Source organism: Linepithema humile, chromosome 1 (genome assembly GCF_040581485.1).
Source record: "Linepithema humile isolate Giens D197 chromosome 1, Lhum_UNIL_v1.0, whole genome shotgun sequence".
In the NCBI taxonomy this organism is placed as follows: Eukaryota; Metazoa; Arthropoda; class Insecta; order Hymenoptera; family Formicidae; genus Linepithema; species Linepithema humile.
The window spans coordinates 38,505,503-38,529,018 of NC_090128.1; the positions used below are offsets into that span (position 1 = coordinate 38,505,503).

The window sequence follows — 23,516 nt, forward strand, 5'->3', positions numbered from 1 at the left end:
TCGTTATAGTTCGTGATCTTCTTAGTTCGTGGTCCCGACGGACATACGTCCGTTCCGTTTGACAGGGTTCCGTTAATTTTCGACCCGCCGTCGTGATCTCGCGACGGCGATTTTATAGTCGCAAAACTGCAATTTATTGCAGTTTTGAAGGTCTTTTTGATCGAACTTGCTGATGAAATCCGATAGTTCGTCAGCATTGTCGTGTTAAGAACGAATTTGGTTTTCATTTACGCTGCGCGATTCTCCAGTGTCTCGCATAAGCCGGAAACGCATTGAATCGTCAGCGTTCTTATCTGATATCGTAATCAGATATGTAACAGCTTATTTTATATATTTTATATTTTATTCATCAAATTAATTGATAAATTATATGCGAGTTGACAAAGCTCTTGAATATTTGAATCAGATTTCAATTGTTTGTATCCTGAAAACTCATCATTACTACTAAATTGGTCAAAAACAAGAAAATTTTACAATGCATTTAACAAGCATTTTACAATGTTACACAATAAAGATTATGATTTTGCACCTATGAATTTTTACTATGTTAAATGACAAAACATGTTAGGTGAGATTAATTTTAAATTGTACTATGTTGTATCGTAATTTAGTCTATAAAGTCAAGATGGTCCACCGATAATACAAAAAATAGTAAAATGTGACTTGAAATTGTATTAAAAATAAATATAAAATTATATATTCTTATATTATTGCAACTCAGAGATATTAATTATGAATAGATGAGATACATCAATCGAAAAATAATAGATCTGATTGAAAGAATTCCAAGATTCATAAAGATTATAAGCCAAACTTAGATTTACTTACCGTACTTAGGTGTTCTTTCTTCACAGCATTTCGATTAAACGACACAGCACTAATGAAAATATATAGTCTAAGGCTAAACATGTACAACATAATTTGTACAGTTTTGTTCTTCAGTTGTCTTTATAGGTTTGTTTTTTATTCCTGCACTGAGTTGAACTAGTGCAGTGAACTGAACCGAGTAGTGCGAGCGAGGACTGAGAGTACAAGCAGGAATAAAGAACGCTACAGTGCAAAAGCATTATGGCGCTCGTTGAGTCCTCCCTTTGGCGTTTGCCCTCCCCCGAGCTTTGCCCCCTTCCCCACCACCATTTCTAGGTACGAAGGTGGTAGGGTCTGCACTTCACCACTGTTACTGTCCGCAGCACTCAACACTAATATCCTCCGGGAAGGTATGGGAGGGCAAACGCCAAAGCGTTCACTACCGAGCTCGGTGAACACCCGAGTGTTAACCGACGCACGATGACGACGAGGAGATGGCCGGAACGATACCATCTCCGCGCCGGCTCCTGGGTGTCCGGTTACCCTGAGGCGGTAATGATCCGCTAGTCTTCGTTATCGTGTATCCATCCGGTGTAATTTGTTAACGGAATTGTCTTTTCCGGGTTTATCTTTGGAGCTTTCCTTCTCCTAGACCGGTTGCTGACCAAGGCTCACAAGTCCGGTCTATCCGGATAATTTTTTATCGAGGTTTTCCTTCCTCTAGTCTGGTGCCGTGTTTTCCTACGACTAACGGGCCAGACCGCCGGATTTGATTCGGAGTTTTTCTTTTTCTAGGCACACTGTTGCACCCCTCGAGAGGGGAGCCTCTGCACCACGACAAGGTGGTGTGCTATCGCTGAAGTCTGTAACTTTTTTTTTATTTTTTTTAAAGTGGGGAAATCTTTTATAGGTACCCCCGACTTTCGGGGGAAGGGGGGGATTGGGGGTTATGTGGGAGTCACCCGGAACCCGGGCATACTCACTACAACCCCACCGGTGACCTTCCTAGGCTAATTGAAGGGGGGGGGGATTAGGAATCAGACAGAGTTATGCAACCTGATCCCTCCCTCAGTCTACTGGCCGGAGCACAGACTTTTGCATAAAGCATAACGCATAAGCATAAGGAAATTGATTGGTCCATTTCCTTATGCATTTGCTTATGCTTATATATAGACCAATCAATTTCCTTATGCTTATGCGTTATGCTTTATGTAAAAGCTTGTGCTCTCGGCTTACCACTTGAAAGTGACCCGATCCCGCCAGTGTTTCGGCACTGGCTCCCTTGTATGGGATTTACTCGATTTGTAGAGAGGTAGGGTCACCTCTACCTCTCCCATTCGTTGTTGTTGGGGGGCTGGATTGTGGCCTGAACCCCCGTTCAAGCCACCACCTCCCAGTCTCCCAGTCAGAGTCGGCCGTATTGGCCGAATTTGCCGGAAGAATTCGTTCCCGGAAAGAGAGGGTTATTTACCCTTTCTCTCCATGTTCGGGAGACCACTCCGGGAGAAAGGGGTCGTTTAACCTCCTCTCAACCTCCTTCTTCACCCGAGCATTGTGTGAAGCTTTTAGGTTTGATTCCACCCATTTCCGGAACCGCACCTTAATTCCATAGGTCTTCGTTTCTTGTGCAAGGAGGTTCTTGAGTTTTCTCGAGAAGAGAGAGGGGATGTTTTCTCACCTTCTTGGTCCGCGTTTTTGTTGGTTGGTCGGTGTTGACCACATGTCGCATAAAAGTGCGACCCCTCTAAAAGCCTTTCCAGGCGTTTGTTCTCGGCCCTTATAAGGGCCAGCTTGTCTGCCATTTGTAGGAACCTTTGCAGACATTGGGGGGTAGAAATACCCTCCAACTCCTCCGCGGTAGCTCGCTCTGCTGGTGTGTTCGCGCCGCACAGCTAGCCCGACGTACAATGACGACGGGAAGATGGTCGGAACGATACTCGACCCGAATAAAAGGTAAAATAGATACGTCTCTGTTTTACCTTCTACTTTTCGTAAAATTCGTTTTTTTTTTTGGCTGCGTGGCTTGAAAAATCCTATCAAATCGACCATCCGTAATGTATTAAGGCCTGTGTCCACGATGCAAAAAATTGGACAAAGTCGTAGTATCAAGTTTTTCTTGCAAGAAGCAATTTCTTGTATAGAATCAGGCGCTACAATAGAAATCGTAAGAAAACTGTGATATGACAAGGACGAGCTCGACCTTAACCTCACATCTCTGATTATCTTAATCGGGGTCAGTTAAATAATTAAAAATTTTTCTTTATTTTGGTTAATTTTGGTTAGTTCGACAAATAAAATAGGTAAGTAACAAAGTAAAAAGCAACTTCCTAATCACTAAAAATAACCGATAAATGTGAAACTCGAATCCGAACTGTTTTCAACATTCTGGAAAAAATATGAAAAAATAAATATGTTTGAAAAAGTAAAGATAAAAAAAATATAAACATGTATGAAAAAGATAGATGAGTTAACTGTGATGCAGTATAAATTTATCACCCATCGTTATAGTCAAAGATATGCATAGTTTCATCTGTATTCAACGCTTCTTGAACAAGGTTTAAAATTTCAGTTTGCACTCTTCGTAAACATTGTTTATCCTTTATGCATTTCATTTCAGACTTTAAGAACAATATCCAATGATGAAGTCCATCCTCACGATGATCTTCTTTGTTTATGTCATTCAATGTCGTATTGATATTTGTCCAAAACGCTTTCTTATTATTTTCAATCGGTGTTATGTTTTTCCTTTTTCGGGAACCTTTTTTTTATCCAATGTCAACTGTGCACTCGACATTTCAAAATGCATACTTTGTGTTTCTTGTATTGTATTATGTGGACTGGTTGTTGCCGAACAATTTGTAGTCTTCATAGAAGTTGAAGAATTATAATCTAAAAAATAAAGTATAAAATATTTTAATGCACAGATTTATTTTATGTTAATAAATTTTTTTTAATACGTATTTAATAAAATAATAGATTTATTTTTACCTTCACTTGATGTATTGCTCTGCCTGTTTGATCCTAATATTCGTTGCACATCCTCAAAAAGTAAATCTTCGCTATCTCATCATTTTTATAATAACTCTGAGAGCATGAAGACATATTGACGCATGATTTTGCGACACTATTTTTCGATACTGAGGATTCTCTTTTTCTAGATGCTACGTGAGGTGTCAAGAAGCTTAGTGCTTCAAAAAGCCACCATGTTGGTTTATATATGTCTTCTGAACCAGCTCCGCTTGATTTAGATTTTTGAATTTTATTAATTTGTTCCAAGTATTGCGTCCTTAAATTAGCAATTTTTTTTTATTACTTCTGTGGTAACTATACAACCACACTGTTCATAGAGTTGCTTTTTTATTGTTTGCAGAGCTTTGAATCTTTTGTCTCGATTATGATAATCTTCACTCTTCTGCACATATAAACAAGGATGTTGCTCGTACAAGGATATTAATATCTTGATCTGCTCTTTCGTGAATTCCGTGGATTTTGTAAAATAAATCATTTGGAAGAATACATAGATCTAACTGTGAAAATAATTAAACTTCTATAAAAAAATTTCAAAAATAATATTACCTAGGGGTCGATTGTGTATCATGCAATGTAGTGAAAATTATACAAAAGTAAGCAAATTTATTAGGTTATTGATCAATAATCATACATACTTTTAAATTTACTCACTTTTGTTTAATTTTCATTAATTGCATGACACAATCAACCTCCTATCCAGATTGACAACAATCATAACCTCGCATGATGTTTTCTTTATTGGCAGCCATCTGAGAAAGATTAAAAATTAAGAAATTTATTTATCGATATATTTTTCAATCTATTAAATGTAAATAAACCTGTTTTTATTTCATAAATCTATGTTAATTAATATACAACCTGTTAATTAAAATGCAACCTGTTGCATTTCATGGCCGGTTTATGCTTCGGTCTTAAGGCGGGAGCACAGACTTTTGCATAAAGCAGTGCTCGGAATTAGTCTGAACCATGGTGTAAAGAATATAAGGTGAAGTATTGCGCATATGGCGGCGACTTAAAATTTCAACCAATCAAATTTGCCCGATGAGGAAACGCGCCAATTATAAATGTAGTAAGTTATTTGAAAATAAAAACAGTATTTATATTTATATTAAAATTTATTATATTAATTTTATTGCATTCAAAAATTAAATAAAATACATTAAAATTCAATACAATAAAATACATAAAATAAAACAAATTTCAAAATAATAAATAAAAAATAACAAGGTATAAAATAATAGCCTAAGACTAAGAAATCACAAAATAATATTACACATATGTTTTAACTTTTTTTTCTTATTTTTTTCAATACTTGTCATAACAATTTTTTTATTTTTTTCTCTTAATCTAATATACGTTCTCGTTCGTACCAAACATGCGACAACCTCTCTTGGAAATTCATGGTGTAATTTATTGTATACTAGCTCGGTCAGTTTATCAAAAATTTTATTTCCGACATTAAAGTCATTTCCATGAAATGCGATAAATTCAGTATTCATTATTTTTGCGGCTTTAAAAAAATTCACAGAAGGACGAATGCAGTTCCCTCGAGAGTGTTCCTCGATACAGTCCGACGTGAAATGTACCTCACATACTGCTTCTAATATGGAAGTAATATTCATATAAATTATTGCAATATATATTTTATGCAAAACAATATACATATTGTTAATTCTGGCATAATATTGCTGCATAGAACTATGAACTATGCAAGCTGAATAAGTATGTCATATACTATTTAGGCGAGCTATAAGCTTTTGTTGCCTATTTATAAATTTTACAATTAAATAATTAATATATTTGAACAATACAATTATTATATATTTATTAATATGAAAAAAATGTAAATGCAATGTAATATTTACTAACCACGTGTAATCTTTGAATTTTCATCCCTCTGGCAAGCCTGTAACCATTTTCTTCGCAGCTCAGGATCTTGAGGGAACGAGTAATATTTCATTTTTTTGTTAAATATATAATTCGTCCGGTTTTTACAGTTTCTCACAAAACAACTTGGCATGGTTGAAAATTTATCGTCGACTTGTCAAAGTGCGCCGGCCATATTGAATTTTGCATCACCGGGCATATTTGATTGGTTCGCTGTTCCCCACTACTTTTGAACCACTGCGCAACCATCGGAATGCTTCACCTTATATTCTTTACACCATGGTCTGAACATTTCAGCCGATTTCCGTGGTATACGCCTCTTTTCCTCTCCTTACCGCGCGCGCCGCAGCCGCTAGGGCCAGCGCCGCCGAGCGTTAGGAGCGACACTATCTGATTGTGAGTGGGTTCTTCTCCCTATTTATTAAAATTAAAAAAAATGTATTAAAATTTATTAAAAATAAATTTTTTATTTTTAAATTTATTAAGTGGAAATATTTCAATAGATTTTGACGTCACCCATGAGATACTAATGCTGACGCGTTTTTTTTTAAGTGGTTTCCCCCGTAGACCTATTCCACTAAAGATAAAAATAAATTCTTAATTTAAAAAAAAATATATATAAAAGAGATTTTCTTAATTAGATTTTCTTGGCCTTTTATGAGAATGAACAATTGATGCAATAATGTAGATAAAAACCACTTTTTGAAAAACGTGTCAGTATTAGTACCTCATGGGTGACATAGAAATCTATTGAAATATTTCCACTTAATAAATTTAAAAATAAAAAATTTATTTTTAATAAATTTTAATACATTTTTTTAAATTTTAATAAATAGGGAGAAGAACCCACTCATAATCAGATAGTGTCGCTCCTAACGCTCGGCGGCGCTGGCCCTAGCGGCTGCGGCGCGCGCGGTAAGGAGAGGAAAAGAGGCGTATACCACGGAAATCGGCTGAAATGTTCAGACTAATGGCCGGAGCACAGACTTTTGCATAAAGCATAACGCATAAGCATAAGGAAATTGATTGGTCCATTTCCTTATGCATTTGCTTATGCTTATATATAGACCAATCAATTTCCTTATGCTTATGCGTTATGCTTTATGTAAAAGCTTGTGCTCTCGGCTTTAATCTTAGTCTTAAGCCGAGAGCACAAGCTTTTACATAAAGCATAACGCATAAGCATAAGGAAATTGATTGGTCTATATCATTAAAATATATACCATACTGGAACGAGCACGCCTTTGTTCTCGACCGGTCAGATGGAGATAGCTGTTCGGACCCGGATCTCTCTATCTAACCAACAGTTTTGGTCACGTGTTCACAACTACTATTAGTCGAGAGTAGACGAGATAGAAAGAGAAATCCGGTACCGAGTCACTGCCTTGTCTGACCGTTTTGTTGAATGGAGGGGGTAGCCTGTGCTCGTTCCAGTATGGTATATAGTTCAATGGTCTATATCAGCGCTCGGAATTAGTTGCACATTTCGGGCCAATTTAAGAGACGACGCCTCCTGTTCCCCCACTACCGCCCGGCCGCTAGCGGTCGAGCCGCCGATAGCTCTGGCGCAGGAGCGTTTTATATAAGAAATAGGCTCGGTTGTTGAGGCACCTCTCAAAAAATAGTAATATTTTCTTTGCTACATAAATAATGTTTATTTTCATTAATAACTAAATATATATATTATGTATTAATGAAAATAAACATTATTTATGTAGTGAAGAAAATGTTACGATTTCCTGAGAGATGCCTAAACAATCCAGCCTATTTCTAATATAAAACGCTCCTGAACCAGAGCTATCGGCGGCTCGGCCGCCAGCGGCCGGCCGGTAGTGGGGGGACAGGAGGCGTCGTCTCCAGAATCGGCCCGAAATGTGCAACTAATTCCGAGCGCTGGTCTATATATAAGCATAAGCAAATGCATAAGGAAATGGACCAATCAATTTCCTTATGCTTATGCGTTATGCTTTATGCAAAAATCTGTGCTCCGGCCATTAATCTTAATCTTGGAAAGATCCCATCTTTTAACTTTAGTCCTTAATGTCCTAAGACCGGGCCAATGAGGTAAGTCTGACGTCCGACGCAGCACGAAACCGCGCGAAATAATGGTTTTCGATTCTTGTAAAATACGAAAATGAGTGATGCTGATTTAATTGAATGTGTCCAACAATTCGATGTTGTTTGGAATAAAAAAAATCCAAATTATAAAAATAAATTAGTGGTGAAGAATAGTTGGAACGCTATTGGAGAAGCGCTAAATTTAAGTGGTAAGTTAGTATGTAGAATCTAACCTCTTAAATTGAAAGAACAAAAACTGTGTAAAAGTGTTTTTATAGTTTTTCTATTACAATTTGTGGTTAGGTTTTGTTACATTTGCACATCCGTAGTCCGAATTTCCAGGGAAGCATAAACGAGTCCTTAAGATTAAGTTAAGACTAAAGGCCGGAGCACAGACTTTTACATAAAGCATAACGCATAAGCATAAGGAAATTGATTGGTCTATATATAAGCATAAGCAAATGCATAAGGAAACGGACCAATCAATTTCCTTATGCTTATGCGTTATGCTTTATGCAAAAGTCTGTGCTCCCGCCTTAAGACTAAGATTAAGATTAAGACCGAAGCATAAACCAGCCATCACTTCTTGATTGCACAAGTCTACTTTTTCATTGAAAATGGTGACGATAAGGACTTGGTTCGAGTGTCACACAACAGTTCTTGCATCGTGGACACTATCGTACTAGAACTTTGTCTAACTTCTTGTTACAAAAACACTAGTGTCCACGATGCAATTTATAGTTCCAAAAACTTGATACTACAACTTTGCCCAATTTCTTGCATCGTGGACACAGGCCTTTAGCATATGTACTTTACTTTACAGAAAAAGACTTTTTATTCTACACAGCCAAAAAAAAGTTAAGTGTATTTGAAAAAATAGGTAAAACGGACCACTTTAGGATCACCTTAATGTTTTCAATAAATGTGTTACATTTTTCTTCAAAATCGACGTTAGACATTATAGATGTTTTTTTATAAGTTTTGTTATTTTACGAGATACAATATTATGTATTATTTTAAATTTTCGTATCCATCGCGATGAAACTTTGAATCCTGGTACATTTAAATTTTCCTGTGTCCGAACAGCCCATCGAGTTAAATCAGCGTCGTGAATAATAATTCTGTTTTCAAGAGCTGTATGGAAATTTTTTAATGTATATTCCAAAATTTGTTTTAATTTTTCGAATCTACTGCCACCTTGATTTATTTGAAAATCCCATCGTCGTAATTGACGTAATGAATATACTTTCCGAAATCTTCGTTTTACTCCTAATATTCTTGGCCTTGTACTGCTTTTCCAAAATTCGACTGCACTTTTTTTATATTCATGCGGAATACGTTCATCTGTAGTACATATAATTTTAGGATTTGCGTCAAATATCTCACCTTCTTCCTCTTTATCTCCTAGTTTGAATTGCTCTGCTGTTGGAATATTGTTATTGTTTTCATAATCTAAAGATTCTTCTACTTCCATTTCTATCTCTCATCGCGCATTTCTTTCAGCATAGATTCTATTTTGCGTGCCATTTCTCGTTTTTCAGATGTTATTGGACTTGTTGATAGATTAAGAGCCGTTAGTATTATTAACGTCGATATTATTGTTACGTCCTGAGTTGGAGAGGTCAGGAGGATGGTAACAGGTGCGTATCGTCGGTCAGATTTCAAGGGTCTGACCCAGTGCTCCGAACAGTTTGTTTATTTGGATCTGAAAAACGGGTCAACGACTGAAGGTCGCTCTTACTCCGTTATTCAGTATTGTCGTTCGGATGGTTCCCTTTTTGGTCTGAGATCTCAATTACCAGGGACGGAACCAGTGCAAACCTTTAAGGAAGGGATGAAAACAAGGTGTCGGTAGTGTAAAATAACAATCCAAATATAAGTTTAAATTTCACTTAATTGGAGAAGAATCATAATTTTAAATTAATAGGTATATAAAGATATAAAGCTATGAATATGTAAATTTATCATATTTATTAATTTTTATTAATTAAATTTTATTTATTAATTTTAACTTATAAAATAGAACTTATACAATGAAGGATTATCAAACTTATTATATTGATTACAATAAAAAAGATTACAGATATAAGTGTAGGTGTTCGGCGCGCGCGCGTGTGTGTGTGTGTGTGTGTGTGTGTGAGTTTGAGCGTGTTACTCCTCGTGGGGGCTAAAGAAATTCCCATGATATTGGTATTCTGGGGTGCGTTCATAAAGTTTACTTCGAGTAGAGTCAGAGTAGAGTTGGGTTATGTAGGAGTTAACTCTAGGAGTATACAATTTTATGTGACTTTGTGAACGACTGGCGTAACAGTTGAGTTGACAACATGGCAGAAAATGTGAAAAAAGTAATTTATTTTTCTGTGTTTTTTTTTGCGAAAAACTTAATGCTGAATATTCAGATAAGTATTATAATATATAATCCTTTATATCATAATACATCTTTCTTTTATAAGTAGTAAATTTAAACACACACACACACACACACACACACAAATCATTATTATTAACAAGTTATTAAATTACAAGTTATTAAGTATACAATTAGTCATTATTATTAACAAGAATCTTTACAAAATGTTCCATAAATATCTTAACTTATTTAAAAATATTGTTTATATTTATATTCTATACGTATTTTTAGGAAGAATCTGACGATGAAGACTATGCAATGTTATTAATTGAAACACATTTAAAAGAAAAGCCTAATCGTATTGTTGGATACATAGAAAATGTTGTAGCAAACTATACAAGTAAAGAGTTTCAACAACATTGAAAATAAAATTAAATAAAATACGTTATTGGCACAATTTTACATTGCACGCGTTACATTTACGCTTTACATTGTGTGCGACCATCGTCCTAATAAAAATTACAAAAACTATGGATAGAATTAGAAATAGGGAAGAATACATATGATACAGAAAGATTCTATCTATATTGTATGTTTTTGTCACGGTTTTTTCTGTTTCTAATTGCATCTATCCAAAATTATTATTAATCTTTAATTTATTTATCTACAAACTATGAAAGGTAAAATAACAATTGATTACAAATCTTTTCATTAAAAAAAATAATAAAAAATAATAAATAATTGAAAATAAATTATTTGCAACATTTTGTATTAATGTAATACCATTTTTGTTCATAATTCTTTTTCCTGTTTTGTCTGTTAATATTAAATAGTTTTCCATTTTTGAAATAATATTTAATAATATTAAAAATAGAAAAAATGCCCCCAAAAGTATGTTTAGCGTAGACAGTGTTTAGGTTATGTAGGTTCCACCACACCATTATCACTTGATTATAACCTTTTAAAATAAGTAGATCATTATTGCGCATGTCGAATTATTTTGACCCACCTTCTTGACATGAGTTAAAAAAGTTAACTCTAGAGTTAACTCTGTCAAATTTATGAACACTTTACTCTGAACGTACTTCCGGTCATATTTGAGTTTCTGAACGCTATAGAGTTAACTCTAGTTAACTCTAATAGCGTTTTCGATTATACAGGATTTGAACGACCCAGGGTTGATCAATCAATGGGCTTGTTCGTTTTAGCTACACTGGGGCTGCTCTGGGTCTGCTCTACACAGGATAATACAGGACAGATAAATAGTTTGTCCTGTATTATCTTGTTTAGAGCAGACCCAGAGCTGCCCCAGTGCAGCTAAAACGAACAAGCCCACTATTTTACTATAAATGCAAGTCTTTCATTGGTGGAGAGGTTGCAATGACGTCATTAACCAACCCTGGGTCGTTCAAATCCTGTATAATCGAAAACGCTATAAGTTAAAGAGTAAACTTTATGAACGCACCCCTGGAGGAAGCGGAGAAAGGCGGAAAAGTGGAGGTGGAGTGGAATATCTTACGGGTAAATTTCGACGAGTGGGTAACAAATAGAAATCTAGAGGGAGGAGTTCATCCGGAAAAAGATTTAATATTTGATCGATATCATCGGAAAAGGGTTGATTAGAGGATGGAGGTCTTGGTTCGGGAGAGGCAGGTACAGCAATTATTTCCTCAAGAAATTCTATGGAAGAAGCTGGAGAGATGGGGGGCAGTCGAGGTGCGGGAGACGGAGGAGACTGTATGTCATCTCTATTGGTGAGTTGTCTCGGTAGTGTGCGTGTGCGTGGGCGTAGTATAGCAAAGTAACGCGCGGCGCGACGGAGGCGATCGACTCTAAATCTAAGGTGCGATGACGCAAGCAACGTTAGGCATACTAAGGTTCTTATTATTTGCACCACTCGAAATCGACTTTGGGTTGAACGGCGGATGGCATTAGGATTAGAACTCGAATTGTTCACTATAAATAAAAGAAAGAAAACCAACCCGAGTCTGGTTGTTTAAATCGAGAGGAAACCGGGGGGAGGAGATGTAATCAATAATATGTAGCAGAGTAACGCGCGGCGCGACGGAAGCGATCAACTCTAAATCTAAGGTGCGATGACGCAAGCGACGTTAGGCATACTAAGGTTCTTATTATTTGCACCACTCAAAATCGACTTCGGGTTGAACGGCGGATGGCATTAGGATTAGAACTCGAATTGTTCACTATAAATAAAAGAAAAAAAACCAACCTGAGTCTAATTGTTTAAATCGAGGGGAAACCGCGGGGGAGGAGATGTAATCAATAATAGAAGAAAATTTAAATAGAGAGACTTACTACTTGTAGATTGTTGCAAATCTCTGGAGTTCAATATATAGTAGTGCTGGATTAGGCGGAGAGGGGGGCCTCTGTCTCCGGAAGCGAGATCGGCTACAGTTTTCAGAAGTGGGATACAAATCTGCTGGCCCGAGGAGGGGACAGTTTAGATTATTCGGTGTTCGTTGCATGCCCTGTGTGGGATTCGAATCTACTGGCCTGAGGAGGGGACAGTTTAGATTATTCGGTGTTCGTTGCGTACCCTGTGTGGGATTCGGATCTGCTGGCTCGAGGAGGGACAGTTTAGATTATTCGGTGTTCGTATTAGGTACAGTGAGGAAGCCTTGACTGGTGGAAGTCCGAGATGTAAGGATGGACAATCGTGAGTGCCATCGATCGCTCACATTCGAGGACGAATGTATTGTTAGGCTGACCGAGGAGTATAAAGTCTAGTAAGGCTTGTTTCGATATTTGGTAGGTGGTCGAATTAGATAGGAAAGTAGTGGAGCTGTCGTGGGGCAGCAAGCTAAGTGCTGGATTGTGGTACGAGGGATTCCGAGTTCAAAACCCGGTCAGCTCCTTAATTTTTCGACGCCTACAACTTTGGTCTTAGCGTTTAGCGCTGCAGGAAGTTTAACTTGCGATCATTTAGCATTCAATTTATGACGTCGTTCTGTCAAAAATTTAGATTTAAATATTGCTCCTGTGAGTTAAATGAATTTTTGATTTGTAATCCGAAACATTCTCGTGGTTTCACTCAAAAACTGATTTTTTTCACGGCCATTAGCTTTCCATAATATTTGCTTAGTTCGTATACTAAAAACAGACTGTCATCTTCGTTTGTCGGGCTGTGCAGTAACTCAGAATTAATGGCGTCTGCAGAATTTACTTTGGGTTCTTGTTTTGCAACGTTTTTATCTATATGTAAAATATGCAATATTAAATATTATTACACATAAATACTCTTACATATTCAGTGTTATCTCTCTCTAACATTCTATATCAAAATACTATTTAAAATATAGACAAAATTATCTTACTTTGACTGTTAATTTTATTGATTTCTAGCGCTACTGTAAGTTTTTCTTTCTTCACTTGATCATCCATTGTTTCCTGTTCCATCTTTAATTTTCTCGTCTTTGTAAATAATTTCTTAAAAAATTTTTCTTCTATCATAATCAATAGAGTAAAATACAAAATTGGTGTTAAAGATAGATACACTATACTTTCTTCGAAATTCGTATCATCTTCGAAGTTTTTAAAGTAATTTAATTGATTTCTGCAAACTCCATCCGCACAATCCAAACCTGAAGAGAATTATGATTAAGTAAGTTACTGTTTCTATTAATAGCGTAAAATTACATTTTTCATATACATTATGTCGATATTGCACACTCTTACCACAACAAGGGTCAGCGGAATTATCACGGGAACGTGACAGACAAACTATATCGTGAAGTCTATTTGGTAAACGACGACATCTTGTATTTTGTACTGCTGTTTCGAAGAAAGATAATTCATCATGGAATAAACTTATATAAGGAATTAGGCGCACAATTCTCTTTTGCATAATATGTAGCCAGTTGAGCCAGTCGAAATTGTGTATTACTTGGTGTAAAAGATATTGTATTATAACTGAAACCAGTGATGCGATATCTACTACCGGGCTCGCGGCTCTCGTGCCCCAACACAAGTAAGAAGCGCTTACGTCACGCGTCTGTGTGCGCTCGGCCGTTCGGCTATAGAGAGAGAGCGGACGTCTCTGTCTTGCTACCATCGAGCCGACGTAAACACATTGCGGACGGCTAATGCTCAGAAACAAGCGCTTTTAATCGAGTAAGGCGAGTGCCTAGCGGATTCGAAGTCCCGTATTCGAGACTTGATTTTCGCAACTTTTTTTTTTCTTTTTTCCAAATTTGTTTCTAACAGTGTAAGTTAGTTAATAATGTTTTTTTGGCTAAAAAATATTATTTCGTATATTAATAATATATTTGCATATGTTAAACTAATAACTAATTATTTTAAAAAGAATACTAATTTGCTATTATAAATAGAAAAATGAAGTTATTTTACAACATACATATTGCAACAAAGTGCAATTTAACATGTGCAATTATTGTTAATAAATATAAAATAATATTTTTTAGCCAAAAGCATTATCTAATGATTCACTTGATGGTACAGTGCTAGAAACAAATATCGAAAAAGAAAAAAATGTTACAAAAGCAGTTTTCAAATACAAGATTTTCAATATTCCTGCCACTCGCCTTAATCGATTAGCCACGCTTGCTTCTTAACATTTATCTCTATCGAAAGATTACACACCTGGAAAATTTTTAACTATTTATTTTAAATTACTGCATATTAGCAAAAGTTACTGTACTGTGGAGATTAGTGGAGAAACGGTAACATACAATGCAGTCAAATACATCTTACAAATGCAGTCAAATAGATCGAAGATTTATTGCACTCTTGTTAGCATGTTAAAGTATGTGTAGCGTATTATTAGTTCATTAGTAATTTTAAGTGTTATTAATAGTGGTCTTCCACACCACCTTTGAGGTTCCACTAACTAGGCGCGTTCGATTTTTTTTAAGTGGACCGTCGCCTGGAGCCCTATCGTACCACTTTTTTAAAATTGAAATTCAAGATAAAAGTAATTATTATTGTTTTGATGTTGATGGACCATCATCTGCAATATGTAACGTTATATTTTTTTTTATTTTCCCAGGACTACTGGCGTACAGTGTCTTTGCCGACATCAAAGACAAATGCCTCTCATTAATGTCCATATTTAGCACTGTTTCCTTACGCGATTTTAATGCTGATTTTAAAACACAAAGAGCGTTAACATTGGTGACCGTTTGTTGCGTTTTTTGGTTTTTAAATCAGATAAAACTGAAAACATCCTTTCAGGATCTGCATTAGAATTAGGCAGTGTTTGAATAGCATTCACCAAAGATTTCATATTAGGATATTTTATAGTGTTGTTACTTCGTAAAATTTTTTTCCACATATCATCAAAATTTAAATTAGAAAAATTTATTTTGTCTGTCTCAGTAAAATCTTCATGTAATTTCAACCATTCTTCCCGCAAACCGTTTTCGTCAAATCCGCCTATAGTTTTGGCAATAAAAGAAACATCGTTAAATGATATTTTTCTATCATTATCTGATAAAGCTACATTTGCTTCTAAAACTGTCAATGTGGACAAAAATTTGTCATTAATTGGTAATCTTTTACTAATTTCTTCAGCAGCGGTGACGTAAAATTGTAAACAATTTTCTCGTACATTTGTAATTATGTTACATTTGTAATTGTACATCGTGTCTGTAGATCCTTCTTTTATTAATTCATCGAGATATTCCTCGCATTCGGATCCCAAATTTATTTCTTGTAAAGATTTTTGATTCTCTTTTTCAGAAAATTTAATATTAGTACATACGGTTTTCAATAATTCTGGCTTCAAAAAGTATTTGCATATTGTTGTTAAAAATTTTACTGACTTTGGTTGCAATAAATGAATTCTTGTTTCTGTTGCTTGGAAAAATGCATTAAATGAATTAAAATAATCTAAAATATGCTCTAAAAATAAAAAATATGCTTTTACATCGTAACTTCCCATGACAGACATTAAATCTTTTGCAGACTTTGATTTGTCTGCCAACGCCATATCAGTGAGAAAAAGCTTAATAGCATCCCAAGATTCAAGAATTCTTTCAATACATGAATGGCGAGAAAGCCATCGCGTATGAGACAATTTTAAAATGTTGTGACTTGTTTCCAAAAAGCAATCACTAAAGTCTCTATAAATAGCTGAACGCTTAGGACTACTATTAATATAATTTGAAATTTTTTTCAAAAATTCTTCGCAATACTCTGGTATTTTTGCACATGCAGAATGTGCAATCAATGCAGCAGAATGGCATGGACACGCAAATGTTAGTAAATGTTTACAAGTTTCTTCTAATTTTCTTTTAAATGACGTATATTTTCCTACCATAACAGGCGCATTGTCACATGATAAAGCAATAATATTTGTAAATGGAATCTGTAATCTCCACATCTCATTTTGAAATGCATGAAATATTTTGTCCGCACTGCTACTTTTCGCGTCAATATTAATTAATTTTACTAATTGCGTGCGAATATCTAATGTTTCAGAATCAACAAATCGAACAAGAAACGTCATCCACTTTTCATTAGAAATATCAGACGTTTCGTCTATAAAAATAGAAAATTTGGTATTTCGAATGCTTTCAACCACACGATCTGTTTCTATTGGGCATAGTACATTTGAAATAATGTTTGTACATTTCTTTCGGCTCATACTCATTTTTTGTAATACGTCCGAATCCTTTCCTATCTCTTGGAAAAAATTGAGAATATCTTTCGCAGTTTGGAAAGGAATATTTCTATCTGCGATCAACGCTGCATATCGAATTTCTGCCAATTTTCTTCGCTCTTTAAGTGAAATCGATTCCGCTATCATATCGACATCTTCGTCTGTTTCTTGTTGTTTGTTTTGTTCCACGTGTTTTTTAGAAAATGCGTGACGATATACGTTAGATAAATCTCCAATAAATGATTTGTTGCAAAATGTGCAAAAAAATGCACGCTTGTCATTTGACACTTCGCGTAACCATGGCTTAAATAATGCTATATCCAACCATTCTTTTTGAAATTTAATGTCATATTTTGAAATTTTGGTTCTTGGACTTATATCGTCATCTGATATATTTTGTTTTATCTTGTCCTTATGACTCGCAGAATTTGCATGTCTTGCAACATACGATGAATAGCAAGACATTTCTTTATTGCATATAATACAATAAAAAAGACTTTCGTCCGATGATACTTTACGAATCCAAGGTTTGAAACGATCATCTTGAAGCCAAGATTCCGAAAAACTTCGTTTACGTGTATTTTTTGCCTTGTCACTCATTTTTATAGTAAAAAATAGAAGTTAGCGAATAATATAGAATAATTTGAAATGCACGATCGCAGTCGGAATCCCTGCAATACGAGTTAACTGTCTGAACACGAAAATATTACAAATGCATATAAAATATAAAATATAAATAAAATATTTACTTGCAAGTATAAAGTAACAGGACTTTAAGACTCCAGTTTTGTTTGCCAATGCGCCAATAATTAAAAAACTATATAATAATAAAACATTTAAAAAAATATAATAAAAGAAAAAAGAAATATAATTTATATCTCACTAGTTACGGCTATAGTATCTCCTTCAAACAGCAACACGCAGCGAAACAATGTCTCGTAAAATATTAAATTATAATTATTATAATAATTATAGCACTGGGAAAATAAATATACGTATTCAACAAAGATTTTCAAAGATTTTTACTGGACTGTAACCGACGGTAACAACCAAGAAAGTGAGCATTGTGTTTTGATATTAGGAATTATATTTTATAGATGTATACAGAATTGATCGTGAGACGTGCGAGTGAATAAACGCAAAATCTTGAAACAGACGAAGACGGAAGAAGTGTGTTAAGATTGCTGTTTTCGTATTCAGCTGTTGTTGTATTCAGCTGTTTTAATAGAAAAATAAAATATGTATATACAGAAATTGTTGAAAATTAAATTACATATAACACTAAACTTTCATACATTTATTTTCAATAATTTCTTTATACATTTTATTTCTCTATATGTACTTTATACTACTTTATAACAATTTTCAAACCATAAAAGAATTTTTTAATAGACGGTCAAGAATTTAGAGAAATTTACTTTTATTTTAACTTTAATTATTTATTTTATTTTTATATTTATTTCTTTTATTTTTGCACAAGATATGGTCCATCAACATCAAGACAATAAAAATTACTTTTACCTTAAATTATAATTTTAAAAAAGTGGTACGATAGGGCTCCAGGCGACGATTCACTTAAAAAAAATCGAACGCGCCTAGTTAGTGGAACCTCAAAGGTGGTGTGGAAGACCACTATTAATAACACTTAAAATTACTAATGAACTAATAATACGCTACACATACTTTAACATGCTAACAAGAGTGCAATAAATCTTCGATCTATTTGACTGCATTTGTAAGATGTATTTGACTGCATTGTATGTTACCGTTTCTCCACTAATCTCCACAGTACAGTAACTTTTGCTAATATGCAGTAATTTAAAATAAATAGTTAAAAATTTTCCAGGTGTGTAATCTTTCGATAGAGATAAATGTTAAGAAGCAAGCGTGGCTAATCGATTAAGGCGAGTGGCAGGAATATTGAAAATCTTGTATTTGAAAACTGCTTTTGTAACATTTTTTTCTTTTTCGATATTTGTTTCTAGCACTGTACCATCAAGTGAATCATTAGATAATGCTTTTGGCTAAAAAATATTATTTTATATTTATTAACAATAATTGCACATGTTAAATTGCACTTTGTTGCAATATGTATGTTGTAAAATAACTTCATTTTTCTATTTATAATAGCAAATTAGTATTCTTTTTAAAATAATTAGTTATTAGTTTAACATATGCAAATATATTATTAATATACGAAATAATATTTTTTAGCCAAAAAAACATTATTAACTAACTTACACTGTTAGAAACAAATTTGGAAAAAAGAAAAAAAAAAGTTGCGAAAATCAAGTCTCGAATACGGGACTTCGAATCCGCTAGGCACTCGCCTTACTCGATTAAAAGCGCTTGTTTCTGAGCATTAGCCGTCCGCAATGTGTTTACGTCGGCTCGATGGTAGCAAGACAGAGACGTCCGCTCTCTCTCTATAGCCGAACGGCCGAGCGCACACAGACGCGTGACGTAAGCGCTTCTTACTTGTGTTGGGGCACGAGAGCCGCGAGCCCGGTAGTAGATATCGCATCACTGACTGAAACATAGATTTTTAATAATATTTTCAAGGAAATCTTTCGAAGAGAAATATTATAGTAAACTTACCAAGACCGAGAGGTGAGAGGCACAAAATGGTTATAATTGTACTTCTTGACTTATTCACAAAACTGAATATGTAGTCAAGAAGTAAAACGTTAATGCCAAACAATTGCAAGATCAATATTGTGCATACTGAAAGAATGTAAATAATAATTTAGAGATACTAAAACATAATATTAATTAATCTCAACACTTCGCGGTTTGCTGATATAAAAATCTAATAAAATTGAAGCACTTTGATCAGTCATAAATATATTTATATGTAATAAATTCGATTCGCGATGGCTGAGAACCATCGACGATTCGCAATGTCGAAATAGACGCGAAATAGTTTGCTGTTAGAGAGTTGTCCGCAAAGTGTTAATTTAACTTACAATACTTACGTATTTCTACTCTGTGGTATAGACGAATATCAAGTATAACATCCATGACGTAAAATCCTAAAGTAATTAATGGTACGCTCATCGTGTATATCAAATAATCAAAAGCAAACATCGTTGCCCAATACGATATTGACGTGACACCGGTCATACGTTGCAGTTGTTTAACTTTCGTTGCTGTTTCCTGTAAAGGATGCACTACAAAAAGTGCCACAGTAGGGAAGAAGAACGAACAGAATATCAAAACGCGCGAAAGCGATTCCGCTCCTGGCATTTGTATTCTAGTCGAGGCAAGCGTGTTTGGTAATGCTTGTCGAGATATAAGAATCGAATGTTGGTCGCCAGCAAAAGCTTTGATAAACGAATTACTCAAAAGATTGACTGTTAGCGGCACACTATGGATTGCTAAACCAGAATACAATCCATTAACCAATGTTTCATTTCCAGTTGCATTAAATTCAGCAGATACGATAAAATTGTTGCGATATTCCGCAATATTCTCCGTAGAAACATTCAGAAGAGCTAAAAAAAAGCAAAAAATTGAAAAACAATCTATCGTTTAAATAAATTTATTGTTAAGTTTAATTTAAGATATCGAAGTTTAACTTAAGATATTGAAAATCACTTAACACTTACCATTTATAACATTTATATCTGGAGCTGTGCGCTCTGCAGATATTCCGCCGAAATATTTAATCGTATCTCTGTATTTCTGGCCCATTGTATCTTCGTTCGAAGAATAGAAAGCTTTTGAATGTCTGTACATGTCAAGTTGTAATGGAATTATATCTGTAGAATCCTTTGGCAAAGTAAAACTTAAACCCATTAAAAGATCTGCGATGATAGGAAGAATTAACTGAAAAAATTGATAAAAAATGTTAAAAAATGTTTAAAAAAATAAACAATGTAAAACATAATGCCAGCTATTTTTGCATTCATAAAATTCATATTGCATCTTTGTATTCGTAAGATAATTGCTCGGGAGAAATACTTACGATCACCAGCAAATTACTTATATTCTTTTTTGTATATGTAAATTTTTTCCTGAATAATGCCAATATTGATTGTATGAATAGCGCGCTGCCTGTAATTTTCTCTAATGGCGATGTAAATAATTCATAAAGATGTGTTCCACTGTCCTTTTTCTTTACTATCCTGTAATAAGCCGCAAAAAAACAAAATCAATATCAATATATTCATATTTATCAATAATGGTGTAAAACAAGTTTCAGAAAGCATACTTCAAAAATACTTGTTCCAAAGTAATCAACGATACGCTAATTCCTGTAATTCCCAAGTTTTTCTTTTGACTTTCTACTTTATCCAGTGATTGTGGTAGATCATCGTTATAAGGTACATTTAAAATAATTTTTTCACTGTCAACGGAAAGTTGTTGAGTTTGCGCATTAAATTTACTTATGACTTGGCCAGGAATGCACCACGACTTTGTCGATAATGTAACTTCTATGTGCCCGTGACCTAGAACAAAGAGTTGTAATTTATGCAAGAAGTGCGCGAAATAATATATATCTTACCATATTGTTTCTTCAGAAACATTACAGTGCCGTAACATCTAAGACGACCTGCATGCACTATCGCGATTCTATCGCCAAGTATATCAGCCTCTTCCATATTATGTGTACTAATTAATATTGTCTTTTCTCCTTTAAGTTTCTGTAAAAAAATATAACACAAGATGTATATATACTGCAATGTATCAGACATGTCTATAAATCATCTCATTGAAACAAATCAATTTAAATTTACTTACTAATAGAGCATCCCATGTATCTCGTCTGGTTTCAGGATCCATTCCCGATGTTGGCTCATCCAAGATTATAATCTAAAAGTAAATTTAATTTTTTTAAATCCATACGTGCAATGCACGTTGTAACTGTGTCACAACTTACATTAGCATCACCAATGAGCGTCATTCCAAGACACAATTTTCTTTGTTGACCACCGGAAAGTTTGCTAGGAAGAAAACTTCTCTTTTCAGAAAGCTTCAATTTAGAAAGTAAAATATTGACATCCTCTTTGATTTGCTCCTTGGTTTTAGTTGTAGCTTTTAACTGAAATGACATAAAAATCGCAATGAGGACAATTGATATTATATTGATGGATTTCGGACGGCGTGGAAAATCTGCTACCGTTATAGTCGCTATCAATCAAAAAACACTGCTTCAACTTCTTCTCGAGAGGTGCGAAGTCCACAGGCGATGTCAAAGGATTTCGATATTGAGACCACCATTTGCATGCACCTAAGATTTATTTAAAAAATTTGAAATTAATCCGTTAATTAAAAAGCTCTACTTGTAGATTTTAAATTCATACATAATATACAATTTGTATAATTTTAGAAGTAATAAACGTTACTTTACTATTTATATCAATTTGCATAACTCTCTTTCTCATTCATTTTTATATTTTTAGTATTCTTATAAATTTCATAATTTAGGGTGAAGTTATACAATATTAATATTATTATTCACTACTTTAAAATTTGAATGAAAATGGAAATGTCCTTCGAATATATGACTCTTTTTTCCCCCTCTCATTCTCTCTCTTTTTCTCTCGTTCTTTGTTTTTCATGGCTCCAACATTTATATATATATATGTTTTTGCATTCAAATAAGAATTCTTAGCTTCAAACAGAAAAAAAAAGATCGCATATTTGAAAAACGTTTCTATTTTCTAGCAAATTGTTAATGATTATTTTCATAAAAATAAAATATTAATTTTTATTTTTTCCATTTATTTTTACGCTATATTTAAATGCAAGTTGAAACCGTGTTAATAATTTTCTTATTTTTGCAAGTTTTGAGACTAAAGTTTTTTTTATTCTGTTATTATTTTGCAAATTACCAAGACTTGAAATCTTCCTTAGATTCGACTAAGTCACCACACAGCTGACAATGTAACGGCAGATGTTTATTAACTATGTGACACAACAATTGCTCATCTTCTAAAAAAATTTCAATTTCAGACTGTCGCAGTGGCAATGCCTTAGAAGCACATAAAACACAGTTAACGTTCAGATCGGGATGCACTTCGTCCACGTGACGATCGCGACATTTTTTGCAGCAGAATACCTTCTTACAAAACTGGCAAACTCTTTCGGTCTGCCAATCAGAATTTCGCTTCGGAAATTGAAATGTACTTTCAATAACTATCTTGTTTTTCCACATGTCCGGGCGCGATTGTCGACGTTTACTTATAAGCTCGACTTTACTTATAAACTCGACAGCGAGTCAGTACGTCCGTGGAATCGTATAACATAGAAGTGTTTACAGGTGTTAGATGAACAAGTGTGAAAAGTAGGTATACATATAATAGGTAGGGTAGGTAAGTTAGGTTTACTTATTACAAATATAAATATAAATTTTAAATTTGTTATATAAAATAAGAATGAGAAATTATTTTACAATTCATAAACGCTTTGCTTGGGGAAAATGGAATACAGAAACAATTTCTGCATTTTTTAATTTACATATTTTATAATTAAAAAAATTAAAATTTTGATATAAAGTTTCATTTACTACTAATTAATATTTAAAAATTACAAAATTTGGATTATTTGATCTAAATTTACAAAAATTTTATTTTTTAATAAATCACTAAATGAAGAAAATTCACTTAAGTGAAACTAATAGCTCTAAATATTCGAAAGATCTTGATATATACATAGTTATTTTCGATTTTTAGAAATTATGTTAATTGTTTAAAAAAGTAAAAAAATTTATTCTTAAAATATAAAAATTATTCTATATAT

At 34.1% G+C, this 23,516-nt stretch overlaps 1 protein-coding gene, 1 long non-coding RNA gene and 1 pseudogene across 4 annotated transcripts; all 3 read right to left on the minus strand.

Moving 5' to 3' along the window:
- Positions 1–3,062: 3,062 nt before the first annotated feature.
- LOC136999272 (uncharacterized) lies at positions 3,063–4,610 on the minus strand (annotated as a pseudogene).
- A 462-nt stretch (positions 4,611–5,072) lies between these two features.
- On the minus strand, positions 5,073–5,849 carry LOC136999276 (uncharacterized). The gene is made up of 2 exons (XR_010889654.1): positions 5,707–5,849; positions 5,073–5,437 (listed from the first exon to the last, which is right to left on the minus strand). It is a non-coding gene; the product is annotated as an uncharacterized lncRNA (long non-coding RNA).
- Positions 5,850–12,546: 6,697 nt separating this feature from the next.
- Positions 12,547–21,828, minus strand: LOC105668591 (ATP-binding cassette sub-family A member 17-like). Of its 3 annotated transcripts, XM_067347544.1 has the most exons (11): positions 21,655–21,786; positions 21,516–21,587; positions 21,280–21,418; positions 20,986–21,223; positions 20,740–20,899; positions 20,381–20,600; positions 19,748–20,266; positions 19,371–19,496; positions 13,829–14,062; positions 13,468–13,734; positions 12,547–13,345 (listed from the first exon to the last, which is right to left on the minus strand). In XM_067347544.1, exons 1-11 carry the CDS (start codon positions 21,676–21,678, stop codon positions 13,185–13,187), a joined length of 2,160 nt encoding a protein of 719 aa, XP_067203645.1. In that variant the 5' UTR covers positions 21,679–21,786; the 3' UTR covers positions 12,547–13,184. The 3 variants fall into 3 exon arrangements, with proteins under 3 accessions (XP_067203645.1, XP_067203646.1, XP_067203647.1); XM_067347545.1 differs by lacking the exons at positions 12,547–13,345; positions 13,468–13,734; positions 13,829–14,062 and adding an exon at positions 15,135–19,298 and having other exon boundaries at positions 21,655–21,828; XM_067347546.1 differs by lacking the exons at positions 12,547–13,345; positions 13,468–13,734; positions 13,829–14,062 and adding an exon at positions 15,135–19,302 and having other exon boundaries at positions 21,655–21,828.
- Between the last annotated feature and the right edge of the window lie 1,688 nt (positions 21,829–23,516).